General features: G+C 54.9%; 4 protein-coding genes across 5 annotated transcripts in view; 1 reads left to right on the top strand and 3 right to left on the bottom strand.

The window, feature by feature from the left end:
• Positions 1-2,676, bottom strand: part of SMG5 (SMG5 nonsense mediated mRNA decay factor) — a gene marked incomplete at its 5' end in the record, with an annotated part of 29,651 nt that extends 26,975 nt beyond the window's left edge. The window contains one exon of the mRNA XM_082011434.1: positions 2,600-2,676. Within this exon, the coding sequence (XP_081867560.1) occupies positions 2,600-2,676 (77 nt within the window). The remainder of the gene's footprint in view (positions 1-2,599) is intronic.
• Positions 2,677-4,971: 2,295 nt separating this feature from the next.
• On the top strand, positions 4,972-6,666 carry TMEM79 (transmembrane protein 79; the record flags this gene model as incomplete). The annotated part of the gene is made up of 3 exons (XM_082011452.1): positions 4,972-5,704; positions 5,960-6,173; positions 6,462-6,666. 3 exons carry the CDS (start codon positions 4,972-4,974, stop codon positions 6,664-6,666), a joined length of 1,152 nt encoding a protein of 383 aa, XP_081867578.1.
• Positions 6,667-8,814: 2,148 nt separating this feature from the next.
• Positions 8,815-11,734, bottom strand: GLMP (glycosylated lysosomal membrane protein; the record flags this gene model as incomplete). Its single annotated transcript, XM_082011532.1, has 6 exons — positions 8,815-8,983; positions 9,305-9,582; positions 9,753-9,971; positions 10,133-10,315; positions 10,639-10,896; positions 11,645-11,734. The coding sequence occupies 6 exons, from the start codon at positions 11,732-11,734 to the stop codon at positions 8,815-8,817; spliced, it is 1,197 nt and encodes a 398-aa protein (XP_081867658.1).
• A 326-nt stretch (positions 11,735-12,060) lies between these two features.
• CCT3 (chaperonin containing TCP1 subunit 3) lies at positions 12,061-19,815 on the bottom strand (the record flags this gene model as incomplete). 2 transcript variants are annotated; one of them, XM_082011394.1, is made up of 14 exons in its annotated part: positions 12,061-12,325; positions 13,074-13,205; positions 13,798-14,043; positions 14,332-14,512; positions 14,639-14,720; positions 15,183-15,315; positions 15,744-15,893; positions 16,375-16,561; positions 16,743-16,860; positions 17,251-17,347; positions 17,947-18,009; positions 18,103-18,153; positions 18,611-18,672; positions 19,770-19,815. In XM_082011394.1, 14 exons carry the CDS (start codon positions 19,798-19,800, stop codon positions 12,221-12,223), a joined length of 1,638 nt encoding a protein of 545 aa, XP_081867520.1. In that variant the 3' UTR covers positions 12,061-12,220. The 2 variants fall into 2 exon arrangements, with proteins under 2 accessions (XP_081867520.1, XP_081867519.1); XM_082011393.1 differs by lacking the exons at positions 17,947-18,009; positions 18,103-18,153 and having other exon boundaries at positions 19,770-19,800.
• Between the last annotated feature and the right edge of the window lie 516 nt (positions 19,816-20,331).

The following is a 20,331-nucleotide window of genomic DNA, read 5'->3' as shown; positions in this document are numbered from 1 at the left end:
ATAGCTGGGACTGTGACATTCAAACATCTGTGATTCAAAGGCACTGTTTAATCCGATGGCCGAAAGTTTCCAGAGAGAGTCAGCCATCACACAAAGTACAATGTGCTTCTCAGAGGACAGGAAGTTACTGCTTCATCTAACTGAACTTCAGGCTGAAACAGAGAAGAATTGGAGAGAGACTGTTAAGGTAGAAAGCTTGCTAAGAGAGCTATCAGCTATGTAGAAAGAAAATTTGTGGTCTCTGCAGACATTATAAATCCTGCACTAAAATCACAATACTTACTTCCAGCTAAAAGAAGAGCCATCTCTACAGGAATGTGGTTTTCTTTTCCTGCTGTAAAAATACTATAAAGCAACCACACACCTTATTCTGCCATAAAAATTTAAACAGAAAACAACCGTTTCCTTGCCTTGATGACCAATCCCATGTCTGGTCAAGGGACATTCACTTGTGAGCTCCAGAGGCATAGGAGGTACTGCTTGTCAGGTGAGCTAAGAAGCACATACATTCCTGGTCCACTGTAATCGCAAAGTAAAACACATCTTAAACCACGGTGAAGGCGGTTTAAACAAAATGCATTCTATTTTGCAAGCAGGAGCACATACATCCTCTCCAATCCTGTCCACCACATCTCAGGTGGCAGTGGGCAAGGTGTTACGCCGCTCTAGCTCAACTACTAGCAGATGTGGGAAGCCACCCCCAGGATCAAACAGGGTATCTCAGTGCGAGAGCAGATACAGAGTTCCGCAGCCCTGGAGGCACTTCCAGCACGACAACACAGCCCACACCTCCGGTAATCCAAGCCATTGTGTTTTACCACTGACCTTGCAATAAGAAAAAGAAATGCACCCAATATGACTTCAAAGTGCGGGGAACGTGCTTGTACGAAGCGCATCATGGAAACAAATTCTAGTAACTACCACTCAGACCTGCTATTACTGCTTTGGACTTCTGGGCAAGGATCTTGCCAGACTTCTCAGAGGGAGGCAAGCCTTGCCCTGTTTTAGAGGAGGACAGCGAGGTTGCACGAGATGAAAGGACATGCCCAATGTCACTGAGCAAGTCAGCAAGACAAAAAGAAAATGGACTCGGACATAAAAATCCATCTCTTGCCTTCACAATTTTGCTCATCTTCGAAACCACATTGTCGCTGCTGAAACTCCACTATGAATCTGCTTTACTGATGAAGAAACTGAGACAGAAGGGGACAATGCCTGGGCCACACTCATAAAACAAGTCATCAGCAGAGCGGAGCCAGGCACCTCAGCACTGACAGCGTGGCACCTCACCCCTGCTGGGCTGAGCTGACCAAGGCCATCATTATTTCTTGAATCTTGCCTTCTGACACTATGCACAGTGCAGAGATGTAGGTGAGAGTGGAGTCCCTGGGATTGTTTTCTTGGAAGATCTGCAGTTAGAGCAGTCTTGCCCTCCATACAGCAGGAAAGTGCCTTGGCTCAAGTTCCTACTCATCACTCCCTCTTCTCCAGCACTTCCCACATAATCCCTGTCTACTGCCAATGCCAGGGACTCCCTCTCCCTGGATAGCCCCCACATCTTGCGCTTATCCCACTGCATCCCCACACCTCCTTCCCCCTCAGCTCCCATCATCTCCCACCCCACCTCCTGGAATACTACATAACTCCTTCCTCCACTCCCCATGTCCTGACACATCTCCCTGGCTACCCCATGCCCCCTTTCCCCTGATCCCCTTCTTCCCCTCCCACCTGCCTTCCTCCCTCCATCTCCCCGTTGTTCTCCCATCTTGCCTGGATTCCCCCAGAGCTCCTTCCCTCACCACCCTTTGTTTTGACTTATCTCCCCTGGCCTCCATACACCCCTTTTTCACCAGTGCTGCCCCCCACCTGGTGTATTGCTCATGTCCTCTGGATCCCATACAACCCCCTTCCCCCTAGTCTTCCCTGAATTTCCCCCTTCTTCCTTCCCTTATCACTGCCCACTTTCCACGGATTGCCCCCCCCTTTTTCTTCACCTCAATCTTCCCTAAATCCTGCCACCTCCTTCCCACATCTTTCCTGAATATCTCTCCAAACCCCTTTGCCCTCGTTCCCCCCCCCGCCATCTCCCCTGGATTGGTCTCCCCTCCAGGCTCCCCTCCCATCTCCCCCGGATCCCCTCCCACCCCCTCTCCCCTGTTAATCCAGTATCTTCCCTCCATTCTGCCATCTCCTTCCCCAGCCCCCCTCAATTTTCCCTGACTACTTCCCCCATCTCCTTCCCTTCAGTTTACCCTAAACCCCCCCAACCCCATTCGCCTTGGTCCTCCCCAATCTCCTCTGGGTCGTCCCCCCGCAATCCCCTTCACCCTTGCCATCCCCAACCACCTCGGGATCCTCCTCGTCTCCTCCCGCCTGCTGTCCCTAAGCTCCCCCGGTTCCCCTCCCTATCCCCCTCCGCAGGCCTCCCCAGATCGCCCCCCAACCCCTCCGCGCTGGCCCCCCCAAACCTCCTCCGGACCCCGCCCCGTCTCTTTTCTTCCCTCTGCCCCCCTGAGTTACCCCTGGACCCCCTCATCTCCCTTCCCCGCTCCTCTCACCTTCCCCTCGCCCTCCCCTCCCCCGACGCCCCGCTTCTCACCGGTACAGCCGCTTGGTGTGCAGCACCTTGGCCTCCGGCTCGCTGCTCTCACCGGTGGCCCCGCCGCCCTGGCTCATGGCGCCCGGCGAGGGCAAGGCCCGGCCCGGCGAGGCACGGCCCACCGCCCCTCAGCACCGGCCGCGCCGCCGCGCCGCTCCTCGCCGCCGCCGCCGCCCCCAGCCCCGCTCGGCCGCCATGGCTGCGCGGCTGCCGCCTGCCCGCTCTCGCGAGACCGGAGAGCGGCGGGCAAACATGGCAGCGGCAGGGCCGGCCTCACCTCGCGAGAGTTTACCCTCTCGCCGCACCAGCACTTCCTGCTGGCAACATGGCGGCTGCCCGGCGTCATCTCGCGAGAGTTCCCCCATTCCCCCCCCCCCCCCCGCGGCCGCCGCGCCAGCACTTAGTGCTGGCAAATATGGCGGCCGCGCCGGCGTCAATCAAAGAGCTTTATTGGTCGCTCTGCGCGCCGGACCAGAGCGGCGGCGCCGGGGGCCGGAGCCAGGCCTGAGGGCTGCGGGCGTGCCCCGCGCCGGGGAGGCAGCAAAGGCCGGTTCTCACTGTGGGCCTGGTGGGCCCTCCCTACGACTGCCCCATGTCCTGGGCCTGGCAGGAGCTGTGGGACTCCCCCTGCCTTGGCGCCTCAGGGCTGCCGGGACCCCTGAGGGCTCGAGCAGGGGCCACCCTGCTGTGGGGGACCTGCTGTGGGGACCGTGAGTGGCCCAGCAGGACGGACCAGCAGGAGGAATCCTGCCCCACTTCTGGGAATCCCTTCATGCTGCCAGATAGCACAAAAGCCAGGTGCTGCCGGCTGGGGCAGGGGCTCCCCATGGCCCCCCATCCCTTTGGTGCTTCACCTCCTCGGCATGGCCATGGCTGTCACAGAAACAGCCGAGACAGACATCCAAGCTGGTCCTGTCTGCCGTGGCCGACAAGCACTGGGGCTTCTCCTCCACCGTGCCCTGGCCCTGCTGTCAGCCCTCCCAGCGCAGAAACCCCCTGGAAGGGGGACGTGCCCCCCTGTGCTTGCCCCTGCGTGGTGGCTGTCCCATGCCACGGAGGGGCCTGCTGAGGACACGTCGCCAGGTACAGGACGGCCCCAGGAGCCGGCACAGGGCCGAGGGGCCGCCTGCGGGCTCAGCGCCATGTCGGGTGAGGCTGCTGTGCCTGCCCCTTTCAGCCCGGCCCCACCTTAGCTGGTTAAACAGGTTTGAAGTCCAGACGGCGGAGAGACTGTGGAAGCATTTCAGAGGCTCCCAGCACAGCTGCCGCAGCGGTACAACCCCCAGCCCCATGGCCGCCCACCTCTCTCCAAGTAAGTCTCTCAGCGAGGGGAAGCTTGGTGCCACCTTCCTCCCGTGTCCCATGGGGTGATGAGCGAGTGGGGCTGGGAGAGGGGGGACAGAGGTGTGCAAGACACAGGATTTTAGCCATACCCTCTTGCGTGGACCTCAGATGAAGCCCTGCGCCACTCTGTGCCTCAGTTTCCCCATGCCTGTGGCCAGGCCAGGGCTCTTTCTGGGGGTGCAGGGATGAATATGCCCAGAAGGGAGAAAGGAAGAGTTATTTTCATTGCAGGAGGCTCCCATGCCCACAACCAGCAACGCCTGGGACGGGCTAAGAGACAGGGATCCCCTGCAAAGAGAGAAAAATGTGAGATTTCTGCCTGAATCTCCTGCTCCCCCATAGCAAGTGGAACCCAGCAGCCTCCTGTGCCTGCCCCAGATCGGTCTGAGCCACAAGAGGCAGCAAACCTGGCTCATCCTGGCTTTAGCTGTGGTTCCTAGATGTGGCCTGGATGGCTCCCCCTGAGTATCAGGGCTTGGCTGATGCTGGCATGGGTCGGAGCTGCGGGTGGAGCTAGCTGCATCGGCCAGGCAGTGTCCAGGTCCCTGAGTCACAAGGCTCATGCCCAGCCAGAAACCCTGCGAAGTTTGGCCAGGTGGGGAAGCAATTCCCAGTCTGCCCCCGTTTTGCAGCCAGACCCACACACCCAGGGCTCACCAGGCGCCCAGCTCTGGGCAATGGTGCCCACACGCATGGTACCACATGCCCTGACCCCACTGCCACGGGCTGGGCGCACTGGCAGGGCATGAGAGCATGGGGATGCTGGGCTCTGCTCTCTCCTAGTAGTGGAAGGGCAGGCAGGTGATGGGGACTCCAGGGGTGGCAGCTGCTGATTCACAACCCACGTTGTAACTGGGGCTGTGAGCATGACCCCAAACCTCTCATTTCTGCTGTGTTTTTGTCTGTCTCCTTTCTCCTGGTGCAGGGTGAAAGCGGAAGGGACGGGAACCTCGTCCCCTCTCGACACCCCAAAACACAGCAGAGTTTCTTGCCAGTCCCCAGCTGTATCCCCTGAGCCAGCGACTCTCATGGCTGCCGCTGACCCCATCCTGCCCTCTGAGGAGGTGGCTTTGCTGGAGCTGGGGAAGGTGGCCCTGGCTACCCCCCCGGACAAGGTGCCACCAGCCCCGGACGAACACCCAGGGGACCCTGACGCCACCCTGCCATGGGACCGGTGCCAGCACAGCGCCCAGGGCCAGCCAGAGCCTGCGGAGGCAAAAAGACGTTCAACTCCTGAAGGGGGCCACGAAGACCCTGAGGAGGCTGCTCTCACTTGCCCCTCAGCTGAGGCTGAAGATGAGGAAGCCCCGGGGCTGCCTGTGATGGCAGCCCACATCTTTGTGCCCATCGACCCACAGTGCATTGAGCAGACGCCTGGCAAGCAGAAGCAGCAACTTGCCCCATGGCCCCGAGAGGAGGGCACGGGGGGCTACGTCCCCCACACCGACAGACACAACAGCCTCTGCCAGAAGCAGGTCTTCCTTCCTCTCAGCCCCTCACGGTACAGGGACCCACTGGGCTTTGAGGGACGAGTGGCCAAGCCACCAACCGAGGGGCCACGGTGCCCATGCGCCACAGACTGCAGCACTGGCAACCTCAAGGCTGTGGCCTCGGTGGTGGGGGCCCTGCTTCTCTGCCCCTGCCTCATCTATGGGGCCTACGTCTTCCTGCCTTTTGACGCCCCACTGCTGCCCACTATCAGCGCCCGCCTGGTCTACACACTCCGCTGTGCTGCCTTTGCCACGTTCCCCATCGTTCTGGGTGAGTCACGGGGTTGGCGTACAAAGCCCTTCGCCCCCACCACTGGGCTGCATTAGCCCCGGGGGAGCAGGGGCTGTGGGGAATGGGGAGTAGAACTGGGGCCGAGCTCTCTGCAGTTCTATTGCTCCTGCCAGGAATAGCAGCCTGAGTTTTCCCACCCTCTTCTCACCCGTTGTGGCTGTCTCTGGTCCTCCCCCAGCCCTCAGGCCTCAATGCAGTTTCAGTGGGTGCTCAGCCCCTCTCTCTGCCCCCCAGGGATGATCGTCAGCGGCATCTCCCGCCTCTGCTCCTCTGCACTGGAGCCCTTCGGGGAGCTGCAGCGGGAGGTGGAGATCCACCGCACCTACGTCTCCCAGTCCATCCACCTCTTCATCCTCTACTTCTTCAACATGGCTGTGCTGGCCACCTACCTCCCACAGGAGATCCTCAAGCTCATCCCCCTGCTCACGGGGCTTTTTGCCATCTCCCGGTAAGCGGCTCCTTTACCCTACATGGGCTGCGGCAGCGCCAGGGTGCAAACGGGGTCTGTCAGTGCTGGCAAACACCATGCCTTGGTGCAAACTCCTGCTCCAGCAGTGCCTCACCCGGCCAACGACAGCCAGGAAAGCTGTCACAGGGGAAGGGTTGCTCCATCCCTCATCCATTCCCACAGCAGCCATGTCTGGTAAACCTTCACTGGGGTCAGAACCCCTGAGCAAAGCTGGCTGCCAGCTCCAAGGCACCACCCTCACTGAGCCCGCGCTTCTGTCCTCTCCAGGTTGATTTACTGGCTGTCATACGCTATCGGGCGCTCCTTCCGTGCCTTCGGCTTCAGCATGACCTTCCTGCCCCTCCTGGCTATGCTACTCTGGAACCTGTACAGCATGTTTGTCCTGGAGCCCGAAAACCTCCTTGCTGTGGCAGCACCAAAGCCCGAGGACCGCTCCAAAGACAGTGGGGCCAAACTCCGGTACTGGGGGTGAGGGAGGCCCAGGGAGATGGGGTACCCAGACCCTGCGATGCAGACAGGTTGAGCCCTCCTCACTGCCCTGCCTTGTGAGCCCTGAAGGTGGAGGAGTGCAGGCAGATCTGGCTGGGCCCCTGCTCCATGCCCGAACCTGGCAAGGTTTTGCTGGGCACCCATGGTTGATAGAGTTAAGCTGTAAAACCCTCTGCACTGCGAGTTTCCTGCAGGAGGGCGAACAGGGCCCACAGCAAGACCCAGTGAGCCCTGTTCCATGAGGATGGGTTGGGGTGGGATTTGCCTAACCTCCTGCTGGAGCTGGCTTTGCTCAATAAAGCCCTTCACCAAGTAGCTCTATGGCTGGTTTGGGGAGGGTGGGTTAAATTCCTCTAGAAATCGCTGCTTTTCCCACGGGATGCCATCATCCAGCCCCAAAATTATGTTTCTGAGAGGGGAAAAATGGTATTTCCCTAATCTGTCCATCTCCCAGCTCTGCAATAGCACTCCAGCCCTGCATCCTGCTTCTGGGTCCCTGCATGGCAGCGTGGCCAGTCCTGCCCAGCTCGTCTCTCCTCCTCTTCCTCCTGGTGGAGGTTCAGCACCTGGTTCACAAACCAGTCAGCCAGGTAGGAAGGAGGGAGCCCTGCCCCAAGGCGTGATGTGGGGAGAAGCCGGGATGAGTGAGATGGCACCAGGCTTGCTGCTGCCTAGGGCTGGGGATGGCTGATCCCCCACCAAGGACGGGCACCCATCCTGCAGCCCTCAGGGCACTGGGCCCCACCTCAGAGTCTTTTGCGGACACAAACGGACCCTGGGAGTCCAGTCCCATGCAAGTCTGATTGTCTCAGTTTTCTGATTCTCAGGCATTACCCAGAACAGTTCAAAATCCACCAAATAAAGGGAAAGCCCCTCCATCCCTAGATCTGCAAAGTGTTTGGCTTGTCCCACTCCCATCCCCGAATGCTGTGTCATGAGAGCAGTTCACCCACTGCAGCCCAGCCAAGTCAGAGAACGGGAACAGTCCAACTCTTTCAAATGCACTTCTCAGCAGGGTTACGGTGCACAGCCTGGCCTCACGGTGACCCCACGGCTCACAGGCAAAACCATCCCAGAGCACCACACGCTGCTGTGGGGCATGACTCAATCCAGGGGCAGGGAGCCTCCCTCTGCTCAGAGCCATGTTTTCGTACCTTGGCTCCTGCTGAGCTCTAGCACCCTTTAATACCTGCAAGGCCCGAGAGCTGCTCTCCTTGTGCTCAGCCGCAGTGTGGTGGTTCCTCAGGAAACTGCTCTTAGAAATCCACTTTATTTGGTCAAAAGCAAGTCAGTGATGAAGAACACAAAAACCCAGCACACTCCCCAGTGCCCAGCACACCCCCTCAAATGATGCGGTACCTCTGCAAACACCAAGCAGCCACAGACCACGCTTGCCCCATGGCTTCAAGCACTTGGATAGCACCTCCGAGCCAGCCCCGCAGGGCCAATGGCTGCAGTTAACTGAGAGCAAGGCTCGATCAGCCCTTTACGGGCTGACAGGACATACCTGAGCTCAAGCTGCTGCTGCAAAGTGCCGCTGGGTTTCCCTCTTGTACCAGCAGCCCTCGCTGAGGCCAGCACAGCAGAAAGTGCCTGTTGGGCATTGAGGAGTCCGTGAGCCCCATCTGGGTTGAGGCAGGCTATTCTGGGATGGCACCAGTACAGCGAGAAGCAGCAAGGCACCCTGCACACTGGCAGGAGCGGGACAGGGCTGGGGACCAGTACACCAGCCCTGCTCCTGGGTTGGAGCCACCCAAGCAACCCCAGAGTGCTCTGGAAGTGGCACAGGACAGGGCACAGCCAGTCCCAGCCATGACAACAGTGGTTTTATCCCTTGGGAGGAGGATCTTTCTGCAGCTCAAGGCAACCCTGACCAACTCCCCCCCAGTCACTTCCCTTGGCTGGATGGATCAGGAATAAACAGAGGAAGAAGTGTAATCAGCTGCAGGATCCGGGCAGTAGGAGGGAGCAGGAGGCAGGGATATGTGACATCGGCAATTTGCTGCAAACGTTGCCCTGGTCCCCTCCGAGCCTGGACTGCAGGGATGGAGAGGACAGAGAGGAGATTGCAGGCAGCCCCTGCAGCAGCCGCAGTCATTTCCTGGCGACAAGAAGGATCCTGGGGTCCCACTCAGTTGATGGGCTCGTACTCAGAGTAGCGTTTCCTCTGGGCAAAGAGAACCACACAGCTGCCCATCAGGAGCATCGCCATGGGGGTGCCCAGTGCCACGGCCATGATGGAGATGACAAGGGGGGAGAAGGTGTCCTTGGGGGGCTGCCCGAAGCCCAGCAGCGCCGACCTACAGGAGGGGATGAGACAAATCAGCCAGAGACATGGGGATCAGCTTTGTCCGACGGGTGGAATATCTGGGTCTTTCCACCCTGATAGGGTCAGATCAAGATTTCTTGGCAGGAGCCCACACAGGGCAGGAGAGGGTCTCCCAGACTGGGGGTAGGAGTGAGGGAATATATTAATAAACTGCTACAGGATCATAGGAAAACACAGACTTTTGAAAGGAGATAGTTTTAAACAGAGAAATCCCGTAACCTAGCAGTTCCCCAAAGTGCAAGTTATTAGTGGCTGGGAGAGCGTCGTTTCATGCACAACGGACCCCACTCACCAGCTAAGGTAGCGCTTCTCCTGGTAAACCTTTCCATCCTCTCCCCCAAAAGAGATATTGATGGCGCTGATGGTGTAGGTGCTGCCTACATCCTCCCCAAAGTAGGCATGGACAATGCTGGGCACGGGCAGGGTCCAGTTGGCTGCTTGCAGGCCACGAGACCGGCACTGGATGCTGTCCTCACGCCTGGGGGTCTGGGAGCCGTAGGCTGTTGCCTTCCACTGCAGGAAGCTGAGCGTTGAGCTGTCATTTTGTGACTCGGCTACTAGGGAGAGCATCTGGTGAAGGGAGAGCAACGGGCAGTGAAGTGATGGCAGGAGATGGCCTTCATGCCAGGGTGGCCACAGTAGGGAACCGCAGGTTGCCTAGGCTGCTTGCCCCAGATGCCCCTCACCCTCATTCCCGCAGCAGGGGACATCCCCAAGTCCAGTGCTTACCCCACACTCACCTCAAAGATGGTGGGAGTGTACTCATCGTCGATAGAGCGCACCGAGCGCACCTTCTGCGCCACCCCTGTCTCCTCCACCGTGGCCACCTCCAGCACAAACTGGGAGTTGTTGCCCCGTGGAGCCACCCCAGCCAGGACAAACTCTACTTTAGAGCTGTTTGCCGTGTGCAGGAGGCTGGGCAGGGGCCCGTCACGGCCACTGGCCTTGTACGCTGTCACCTGCAGGGGACACAGGTCAGAGGAACAGTATGATCACCAGGTAGGAAACCAAGGAGCAACATTCCCTCTCCAGAAGGTGTTTTGGGCCTGATATTTGCTGTGTTCTCCCTATAGAATCCCAGTGCAGTTAAATACCCCCATCGCTGCCCCTGTGGACTTACCCGAAACGCCAGGCTGCCGTTGGAGAAGCTGCCACTGGGGTCAGTGGCCGGAATGCCCGTGAACTCGGCCGTCAGGGCTGTGTGGTTCAGGGTGTGATTGATGCTGTCCCAGGAAAAGTCAGACAGGTCGTACGTGGGATAGAAGAACTCTTCCAGCGTTTTGGCCTCACTGTACTCGAACACCTAGGGAGAAGGAAGGGGAGAGGGGCTGGGAGCCACCAGCAGGTGCTGCAGACACTGACGCTTTGTGCTACGGTGCACGGGCTGCCGTGCATTGGGCTGCCACTGCCACCCGGGAGGGGAAGGAGACCAAAAAGGAGCTGCCTTGGCCCATCAAGACACCATCACAGCTCAAGCCAGAGACAACCAGGGTAGGACGCACAAGGGGCCGTTTTGCTGCAGCTGGGAAAGCTGCTGACCGACCTGCTCTGCCCCAAGCAGCCCCCCTGCACCCCCTCCACCATAGCGGGGCTCTCCCGGAGCAGGGCCACCTTCCTCAGTGGTACCTTGGTGAAGACAACAGCAGTGGAGTAGACAACACTGCTGGGAGGGTCGATCCAGATGGCACCCGCAGGAGTGGGCGAGAGCAGCTGCGTCCAGTTGACGCACAGGGCGCTGCTCGTGCTCTCCGTAGCCACCAGCAGCACCGTGGGGGCCCCAATACTGCTCCAGATGTAGTGCAGGGTGTCGCTGGGCCCCACCGCCCGCACGTGGAGCAGGTTGACAGAGGAGTTGTTCCAGCCAGGGTTGTACTGCATCGACACCTGCAGAGGAAGGAGAGGCCTCAGGGGGACTCGGTCCTACCTGGTGCAGGACAATCCCAAATGCGCAGCTTCCTGCTTAGACGAGGGCACGTGAGCTGCCTCGGCTTCCCGGTGAGCGTTGCAGGCGACGAGGCCCTGCCACGGCCCAAGTGTTGCTAAACAGACTTGGTCAGCGTTCCACATCCGGCCGTGTCAGAACAGCTTTCCGGCAGCAAGCCACTTCCCTGCCCGCAGCCACGGTGCTCCCACTGGACCAGGACACGGTGCGGAGACGGGGGACAGAGGCAGGGGGCACCGGGATGGGTGAGGGGGCTGGCAGTCCCCAGACACGGGTGACCCACAGCACACTGTGGATGGAGGGGGGAGCAGGTTCCCTCCAGCTCCGGGCCTGAGCCCAGGGGTGGGATTTGCTTGGCGTGGGGCAGGGGGACCCGAGGAAGCCCCTCTCTTCCCCGAACCCGGCACGTTTGGGCCACAGTATCGGCACCACCGGGGTCGGGCGGGATCTCCAACCCAGGCCCCTGCTCCGAGCAGGATCAGGCCTCCGAGGCTGCCCCCCGGGCGCTCTGCGGGGGAACGGGAGCTTACGCGGGGGCTTGGCCCGGTCCCACACACGGGTCGCAACGCGGAGGGAGCGGGACGAGCCCCAGAGCAGAGGCTGGAGCCCGTGGCGGACGCCCCGAGACCCGGTGCCGCCCCCCCTCCCCCGTATCCCTCGGTTACCTCCCGCCCCGCTGCCCCCGCTCACCTGCCGCCCGCGCCCCGCGCCCCCCCGCGCCGCCGCCAGCAGCGGCAGCAGCAGGAGCAGCGGCGGGAGCAGGCGCGGGCCGGCGGCCATGTTGCGATCCCCCCGCTCACGTGACCGCTCGCACCTCCCCCCCCCCTTAAAGGCGCCGCGCGGAAGGACTCTCACAGGAGCCACCGCCCCTCGGAAAGATTTTTGGGGGTGGAGAGAAGATCGTGTCAGCGGCCGCGGGGGGTCCCGTCGCCTCCCCGGGCGAACCCAGGCCCGCACCATTCACCGGGCAGCACCCAGCCCCCCCGAGAGGCTTTTCCATCACCCTGCCCCCGCGTCGCTGACCTGCATTAAAGGCGCAAACAGAGTGAAAGGACGTGGTTTATTTTTGAGGCAAAATTAAGCACCTTTATCTCCACCCCTTTACCTGATACATCTGCCCTTTCCCCACACCTTCGTGGGGTTTTTTCCCCCAGACTTCAGACAAACTTTTGCCCAGCTCAGCCTTGGGACAGAGTCGCTTCATCAAGCTCTTCCCACAGTCGAACGCGAGGTGCCCGGCTCTTCACAGCAGTGGCTCGACCTCTCTTATTCCTGGGCTGCCTCTGGCGCAACCGGCTGCTTGCTTTGATCATCTCCCTTCTTTTTGTGCCCCGAAACAATGTCATCAATGCGGAGGAGGAGAACTGCAGTCTGGGAAGAACCACCCCCCACAGATCTGGTCAGGAGCTCATCACAAAGAATCAAATCCAACCTACCTGGCTTTCACACCAAAGAACCATCTGCCTTTGATTAAATGATTCTCTCAGCACAGCACGAGGCAACAAAGGACCCAGTGCCCGTCGAAGGCAGGTGGGAGCAGCCAGCGGCTCCGGCACCTGGCCAGGATGCCCCGTGGCAAAGGGGGCACCAATTATCTCTAGCTGACAGACAAGAAAGGGACACAGCATCCCTTCAAACAACTGCCTTTGAGCATTGGCTCACTGGTGTTAGATCAAAATGTGACCTCTGAAGAAGGGGAGGGCAGCTTAATGCAAGGACATTCAGGCGATCCAAAGGGCAGGAGCTCCCAGGGCCATGAACTGGATTCCAGCACGTTGCTGGCACCGAATTCCTCAGTCATGGCTCTGGCTGTCACTCGGAGCAGCCCATCCTTGTGAGACTACAAACTAGTCTGCACAGTTTGCAGAAGGTGGGATGGAACACGACAAATTTAAGCCACAGGATGAAACATCAACCCCTCTGAAAGCCCGAGTCCAGGCTCTCACGGGTGCTGCATCCCTTGTCATCACACCTCCGGCGTTAGCGAGCCGAAACGCTGGCACGCACCACGCTCGGTTTGCGGTGCTTACCCCAACAGCCAAGCGCACAAGCAGTAACATTCCTGTCTCCCAACTGATACGCTAGAGAGGCTCGTAAGTCTTCCCTCCTCTCTCCTTACCTCTACCGCTGTTTTGTAGGTCTGCAATTTGACCGCTAAAGGCTCCCAGATCCCCAGGTCCTTCATATCAGCTAAGGCTCCGGTCTCACCATTTACTCCCCACGTCTGGCTGCCTTCTTGAGTGTGTTTTGCCTGTAAGCAGAACGACGGGTCACCACCGACACAGTAGGACAGCAAATCCACCTTCTGGAAACTCAAACTGACCATGGGCTCAGGAAAACAGGAAAAGCTCATTAGAACTTTTTCAGGTTTGGATTTTATATGAGAACATGTTACTGAGCACCGCTTGAAACAATTATATCAGAAGTTAAGACTTGGAGATACTCTCTCATGCCATCCAGTTTAATCTCAAAGGAAGATTTTGATTTTGTTCACCCTCAGAGTTTTGTTGATTTTTTTTTAAACTCTGGTACCTCAAGCAAGCTATTTAGTCCCGTTTTCATGCTTTCAAATTTGTCACAAAACTTCAATAAAAATGTCTGCAGCCCAGCTAATGCAAAAAACCCCAATAACAGCCTTTCAATCACCTTCAGCAGATCGGTTACTTCAACACAGGTTTCCTTTAACGTAAAAGCCTACTGCAACTACTAAAAAGCTGCACTCTGAACAGCCTGACAAGCTGCCCCTACAAGGGCACTGCTACAGAGGGATGATTGATCTGAGGGGTAGGACGCAGCAGGAAGGGGCTGGATCTCTTCGGGTGATGCCATGCCACGCGCCTTACCCTGAGCGAGGTCAGCACACGGATGGTACTAGCGCCACAGTTCTGGATCAGCGTTCGGGGAATGACTTCCAGAGCCTGGGCTACTGCACGGTAGGGCCACTGCTCCACGCCCGTCATGCCCTTGGACTTCTCCGTCAGCGCGTGGGAAACAGCCATTTCGGTAGCTCCCCCTCCGGGCACCAGCTGCGGGTCGATGAGGACATTGCGACACACTTGCATGGCATCCTGAAGGTTACGCTCTACCTCCTGCAACAGGCATAAAAGCACAGATTACTGGTTGCGGGGAACTGTGGCACACCACCAGCTGGAAGCACAGACCTCAGTCTGCCAGGCCGGTTCCTCTGCAGTATACACGTTTTGCCTCCACTGTACAGTACAGCCCACAACATGGGAATTACGTGTCGCTCCAGAACCCAGAGGAAACTTGTGCTTGCTGCATTTGGACGCAACAGCTGCTCAAAAGGAAGCAATGACTTCTTGACACCCAAGAAGGTGGCCAGGACAGGAGGAGAAGCAGAACAGGTAATAACTTACTGCTAGGATTTCCTTGCTGGCTCCCCGCAGAATGATAGTGCAAGCCTTGGGGTCTTTGCAATCAGTGATGAAGGCAAAATACTCATCTCCGATTTTTTTAACTTCAAAGAGCCTGGCTCCAGTTCCCACATCCTCCTCCCGCAGCTCATCCGTGCGACTCACAATGCGAGCTCCGCAGGCCCTAGCACACAAACAGCAGTCACGTTAGATGCTCCCAAGTAAGAACTGGGGGGAAAGGGTGAGGTAAGAACGAAAATGCCGTGCCACAGACAGCAAGAACGGGCTCCAGCGAGGAGACAGCGTTTACCTGGCGATCCTGTTGTTGTCAGTCTTTCTCACTCTGCGGATCGCAGTGATGTTGGCTTTCATCAGGTAGTGTTGGGCCAAGTCTGAAATCAGGTTTGTGCAATTTTATTGATGAATCATGACACAAACTTCTTGTGTCTTTAAAGAAGGGTTATGGAAAGAAAAACCTAAATGTAGCTTCTTAAACTAAGCTGCAAGGCACAATTACAGTGCAGCTTTCCATGGTTTGCAAGACTCATCCTCACTTATATTTTGATATTGTTTCCAAATGCTGGAAAAGCAAAATATTATTATAAGTGTCCATGTTCACAAGGTGACCTCAAGAACCAGCTTCAACGCCTGCAATGTAGAACTATTTGCTAGAAAGCTAAAAACCAACCAAAACACAGGGTCATGTTCAAAATCAGGTTTGTGGGGATCTTTTTGTTGTTGTTGGGTTTTTTTGTTTGCTTTTGTTTTCTTAAGTTACTGAACACTGCATTTAACACGAGCATGAACCTTATTAAGATGAATTCAACACAAAGAAGGATCACACGTGTTATTACCAGAAATTCCTTTTTCTGTGATGACCAGATCTGGCTTGACTCTCATCAGATCCTCACAAATCTGCTGAATGTACTCTTCTTCCATCTGCAGGATGCGGGCAAAGTCTTCCTCCCGTGTTATTTCAATATCAGTCTGCATAGAAAGAGGTGTAAATACCTTACTGTATTCCTCCCAACCCTTCACCGAGTTAGATCCCGTGGCTTGCGTGATCTTAACTCCTCCAATATTGCCTGGGGAAGGGTTAAGTAGAACTACACAGTGAAAAAATACTGATCAAATAAACTGTGACACTGTGCCAGTTTAACATTAATTAAAAACACGGCATATTTCTTTGTCTCTTGACCATCAATTAGATACACAAATCACTGTAGCCTCAGTTATATTTCTCTACCTTTTTCTCTAGGGTACTGACCTCACAGCAGAATTAGCCTATATGTGCAAAAGGTCTCTGAAAGGCAGAACACGAAGAGAGCCTTTTGCCACTCACGCTTTTAACTAGCTATCTGGATTTCTTCACTTTACTAGTCTTAAATCAAAATCTCTAACGGGACTTGCTTTACCTGGCTCTCTCCTTTCTTGTACTCTAGCGAACAATCCAGAAGGACAATGCGTGGATTCTTAATAAGGCGACGCATCCTGGGATGAGTTACATCTTTATTCACCATGATTCCACGCAAAACACACGAGTCTTCACTAAAACCACCTGGAATCTGACAGACACAAGAACGGGGGAAAATGAGGCAAGGCAGTCTACTCTACAAAAAACTGTATATCTGTGCTCCTGAAACTATCCACCCCACGTACTGAAAAAGGAAAACTCTCCCAAGTAACCATCATGAATCCATGTCACAATCAGAGTTAATTTTAAGAGCACGCTGGCTTAGATAAGCGAAAAGCCATGGAAGAACTTGAGAAACTGCTCACATCCTATTGCCTGGCAACACGTGTTTGGAAGACAGAAACCTAAGCAACTTAAATGATCTTTTTGACAAATATTCTGAAAGAGTTGACATAAGCTGCCCCGTTTTTCACTGTAAACCAGCAAGGCTGATAGCGCTGACTAAAACATCTTCAAGGGTTATGTTTGTGGACTGCAGATCAGTAACACAAGATTCTTCCCACTGCATCCTACAAACTAGTTCACAATGAGAAAGAGGCACACAGAGAAGAAACAGTTCAGGACATACTCACCTTTTCTACTTTTGCATATTTTTTAATATCAATTTCCTTTCTGCCATTTTCTTCAAACTCCACAGTCTTAACAGCATCAAGAGCAATGCTACAGGCCAAGTCAGACCAGCGGTTTATTGCCTTGGTATTTATAGCACTTTTTATTATTTTAAGCATCATCTCTTTGTTGTTCACGTCCACTGGAGTGCTGACACAAAGGAAAAACCAAACAGTAAACCGAGTACTACTCCAAACTACAATCTATCCATAATCCCATTGAGTCCCCCTCCAACTATATTAAGTTATATTTTACTAACATGATTCCCTGCAGAATCATCTTTCATACAGAAACCCCATATTCCTTCTTTCTCCCACCAGCCCATACTTACCCAATTTTCTTTAGAATACTGATCATGTCATCCAGAGCCTTACGATAAGCCCCAATGATCACAGTTGGGTGCATCTGCTGTTCAAGGAAGTGTTCAGCGACAGAGAGCATCTCTCCGGCTAAAAAAAACCCAAACCAAACATCAAAATTCCACAGATAAGTTAGTAGAACAATCAAGAGTCAGGACAGGAGAAGGGCATACCACACAAAAAGCATCTGCTATCCACGCAGAGAGCTCGAACACCAACTATACCTGTCTTTATACCCAACTGTGCTTATCTCCCGGGAAAGAACACAACTTTCCAAAGCACGGAGCTGAGCACCTAAAGGTCTAATGAACCTAGCATTCTCTTCCACAGTAAAAAAAAAAACCCAAAAAATCAATTTTAGGGTTGGTAAATAACAAATATATGTCTCATTAAGGAACACTTACTGGGCTTTGATGAGCAAGAAGGGTGAATTTCAGCATTAACCCTTTACAAGAAGTATGTCTTATCCACTCTCCTTACCAAGGATAATTACAGATGTGGTCCCATCCCCAACTTCTTCATCTTGAGTACGGCTGATCTCTATCATTGATTTTGCAGCTGGATGCTGGACTTGAATCTGTACAGGAGCAAGGGGTATGTTTTCGTTCCAGAATACTAAAGCTGAAACTTCTTGCATCGCTCAATGGAACAAATACCACACCTTTGAAACAATCAAAGGCATCCTGCCCAACTACAGCAAAGATTTTTCTTCCTTTTTGAGACCAAAAATAAGCCGTTGTATTTCACAGTATTGTGTCTTCCACAGTTTTTCAGGCATTATGATTTTTGTGATGTTATTTTAACAGCACTTGCACCAGAAAGACAACAACAATTTCTTGGTCTAATTATCTGGCATTGTAAAAGCAAGCATCTGCTCGTAAGGTTTTGATGCAAGTGATTATAGCAACAATTACCACAGAATTTACCCCAGTCTTGTAAAACCTCCATGAAAACTTACCACCCTGGGATCAAACCTACTTTTCTGAGGAAGAAGAACATTTACTGGAAATATTTAATTCCTCCCCAGTAAGCACCCTTCTTGGTACTGCTGTTTAGTATTTGCTGGCTCTCAAGACAGAAGACAAAATAACATAGTTCCATTGGCAGCTATGTAACTGTATTCTGGAAAATTCCAACCCGCACGTTAAGCAAGACAATCCTTCAGGAGAAACTTACTTCTCTAAGAATAGCATTGCCATCATTGGTCATCACAATCCCACCCATGGGGTCCAAAAGCATCTGCAACCGAAAGAGAAGCAATATTTGCACCAACCTATACGTGTAGTGTTTCTGCTCAGTATGCACCACAGGTATTTCAGCAAAAGTTCTTACCTTCATCATAGCTCTTGGTCCCAAACATGTTCGAATAATGTCAGCAATAGTCTAGGAGGAACAAAAGAAATGGGGCAAAATAGGAGGGCATCAAAAAGCCTAAAAAAAACCACAGTCCATACGAAACAAGCAGCCACTGCAAGACCCAATGCCTCTCCAGTTGCTTAGATGCAGCAGAAGTTAAGAATAGTGTGGGAATGAGAACACAGGGATTATAAGAGCACTGGAACCACACTAAATTATTATCTACATCAGATGTCAAAACTTACACACTTTCAGATTTTGCAGAGACAGAGGTTTTGGTGGGTTAAACCCCTCCATGTTCAGTTACATTGCAACTGTTATTTTAACACTGAAAATTAATTTTCTATGCTGCTTCTACTCTGGATTCATACAGACTAGAGAAAACATGCTTCAGATCCAGTTTTCCCTCTTAAATCTATACATATATACACACACATATTAAAAATAAAAAGAATCAAAATAGCCTGATATGAGAACATGGTACCTTAGCAGCAGTGATGTTTCCAGTCTGGACTTTTCTTCCAGACTCACGTTTCATATTCTGACCTAAAGCACATAGAAAAAAAAAAAAGATTCAAGTACAAACATAACTTTAATTTGATCCTACTAAGAAGTCCAAGACTAAAACAGTAATACTGACTGTTTAATACTAAGATACTCTCTCAGTCACACACTTGATATACGCCCAGTTCTAAATTAAGAGTTTACCATATAAGTACCACAGCCACTATAAGAAAGGATATTCATAGAAGAGCATCAGTGAAAAACAACATTCTTTATTACAACAAAATTACTTATTAGCATTATAATTCAACTGAGACAAAACTTTGCAACCCTGAAATATAACCTACTCCCCCAAGAAAACCAAAGAGCAGTGACTCACTAGAATCTTCAAGACCCCACAAAGCCTGTTGCACAGTAGTTGTCAGTCAAAAGAAGTTACAGATGCTCATGCATAGTAAGTAGAACACTGGTTTAAAATTGAGTTTTATACATCAGTGTTGCTAGGCCTTCGGCACATTAGGACAAGTAGCCGTTGCTGTACCACAGGCTCACAACCATATTTGGGGACGAGCTGTCAAAAGGATCTGCCCTAAAGAATCTCTAGGCTTGGTGCTGCTTTTCTTGTGTTACAAGCCTACGTTAGATGAACATATATTTACTTCAGGAGCGGATGTTTGTGCATAAAGATTTATAAGGCAGAACAAAAGAAAGCAGTTGTAAAAGCAGCACCAAGAATAAGGTAAGCAAGTCTACAACAGCCTGCCTCCCGGGTGAGTGGTGAAGGGAGCACACGGAGGCGAGAAGGAGAATCCCGAGCAGGGGCTCCGATGCCCCGAGACCTCCCGCGCAGGGCGGGCAGGCCCGTCAGGGCTGCGCAGCGGCCGTGGAGAGCTGCGGGGATTGAGACGAGGCCGCGAGGGGGCAGCTCGGGGCGTGGCGGGGGCGGGAGCCGGCGGCCAGGGGGACCCCCCGGAGGACAGAGGCCCCCGGTCCGGCTGGGGGTGTGTGAGGGAGCGCCCGGCCGCGAGGGGGAACCAACATGGCGGCGGGGAAGGTGAGAAGGGAAGGGGGACCCCCTCCCCCGCCCTCCGCTCCCGGGAGCCCCCCGCGGGGCCGGGCCGCCGGGCGGCCACACTCACTGAGCACGAGGACAGGGCGCGGGCCCATCATCTCGGCGGCGGCTCGAGCGCGGCACCCAGCGCGGAACCTTCTGGAGACAGCGAGCGCGAGGCGGCCGCCCCGAGAACTGCCGCTTCACTGTGCCGCGACACCCACCCTGCCTCCCGCCCGCAACGACCAATCCCGCCCCGCTCCGCAGGCCCGACGTCCAATAGGGACGCGGTGCTCCTCCTCCCCGGAGATCATAGCAAGTTCGGTTGATAAGTGACGCCCCCGCCCATGGGGTCGCGCAGTGTTGGGCGGGGCCGCGTGGTACTGCGCATGTGCGAGCTGCCGGGGCCGAGCGCATGGACGGTGCGGGGCGGTGGGGTGATTCACTGCACACACGCAAAGGGGCCGGTGGACCAACAGTTGGGCGGTCGCGTGGGGGACACTCTCCTGCCCCGCTCCCCGTTGCATCTGGAGGGCACCGGAGCGGGATGCGACAGCTCACAGGCGAGCTGGGAGGCGGATCGGGGTCTCTGAGAACCGTGTGTGGAACGGAAGTCCTCCACGTCCAGCCCCCTTCCCGTCAGCGCTGTG

This window comes from Phaethon aethereus (genome assembly GCF_964289735.1).
Source record: "Phaethon aethereus genome assembly, chromosome: 28".
Lineage (NCBI taxonomy): Eukaryota > Metazoa > Chordata > Aves > Phaethontiformes > Phaethontidae > Phaethon > Phaethon aethereus.
This window is presented reverse-complemented; position numbering and strand designations above follow the sequence as displayed.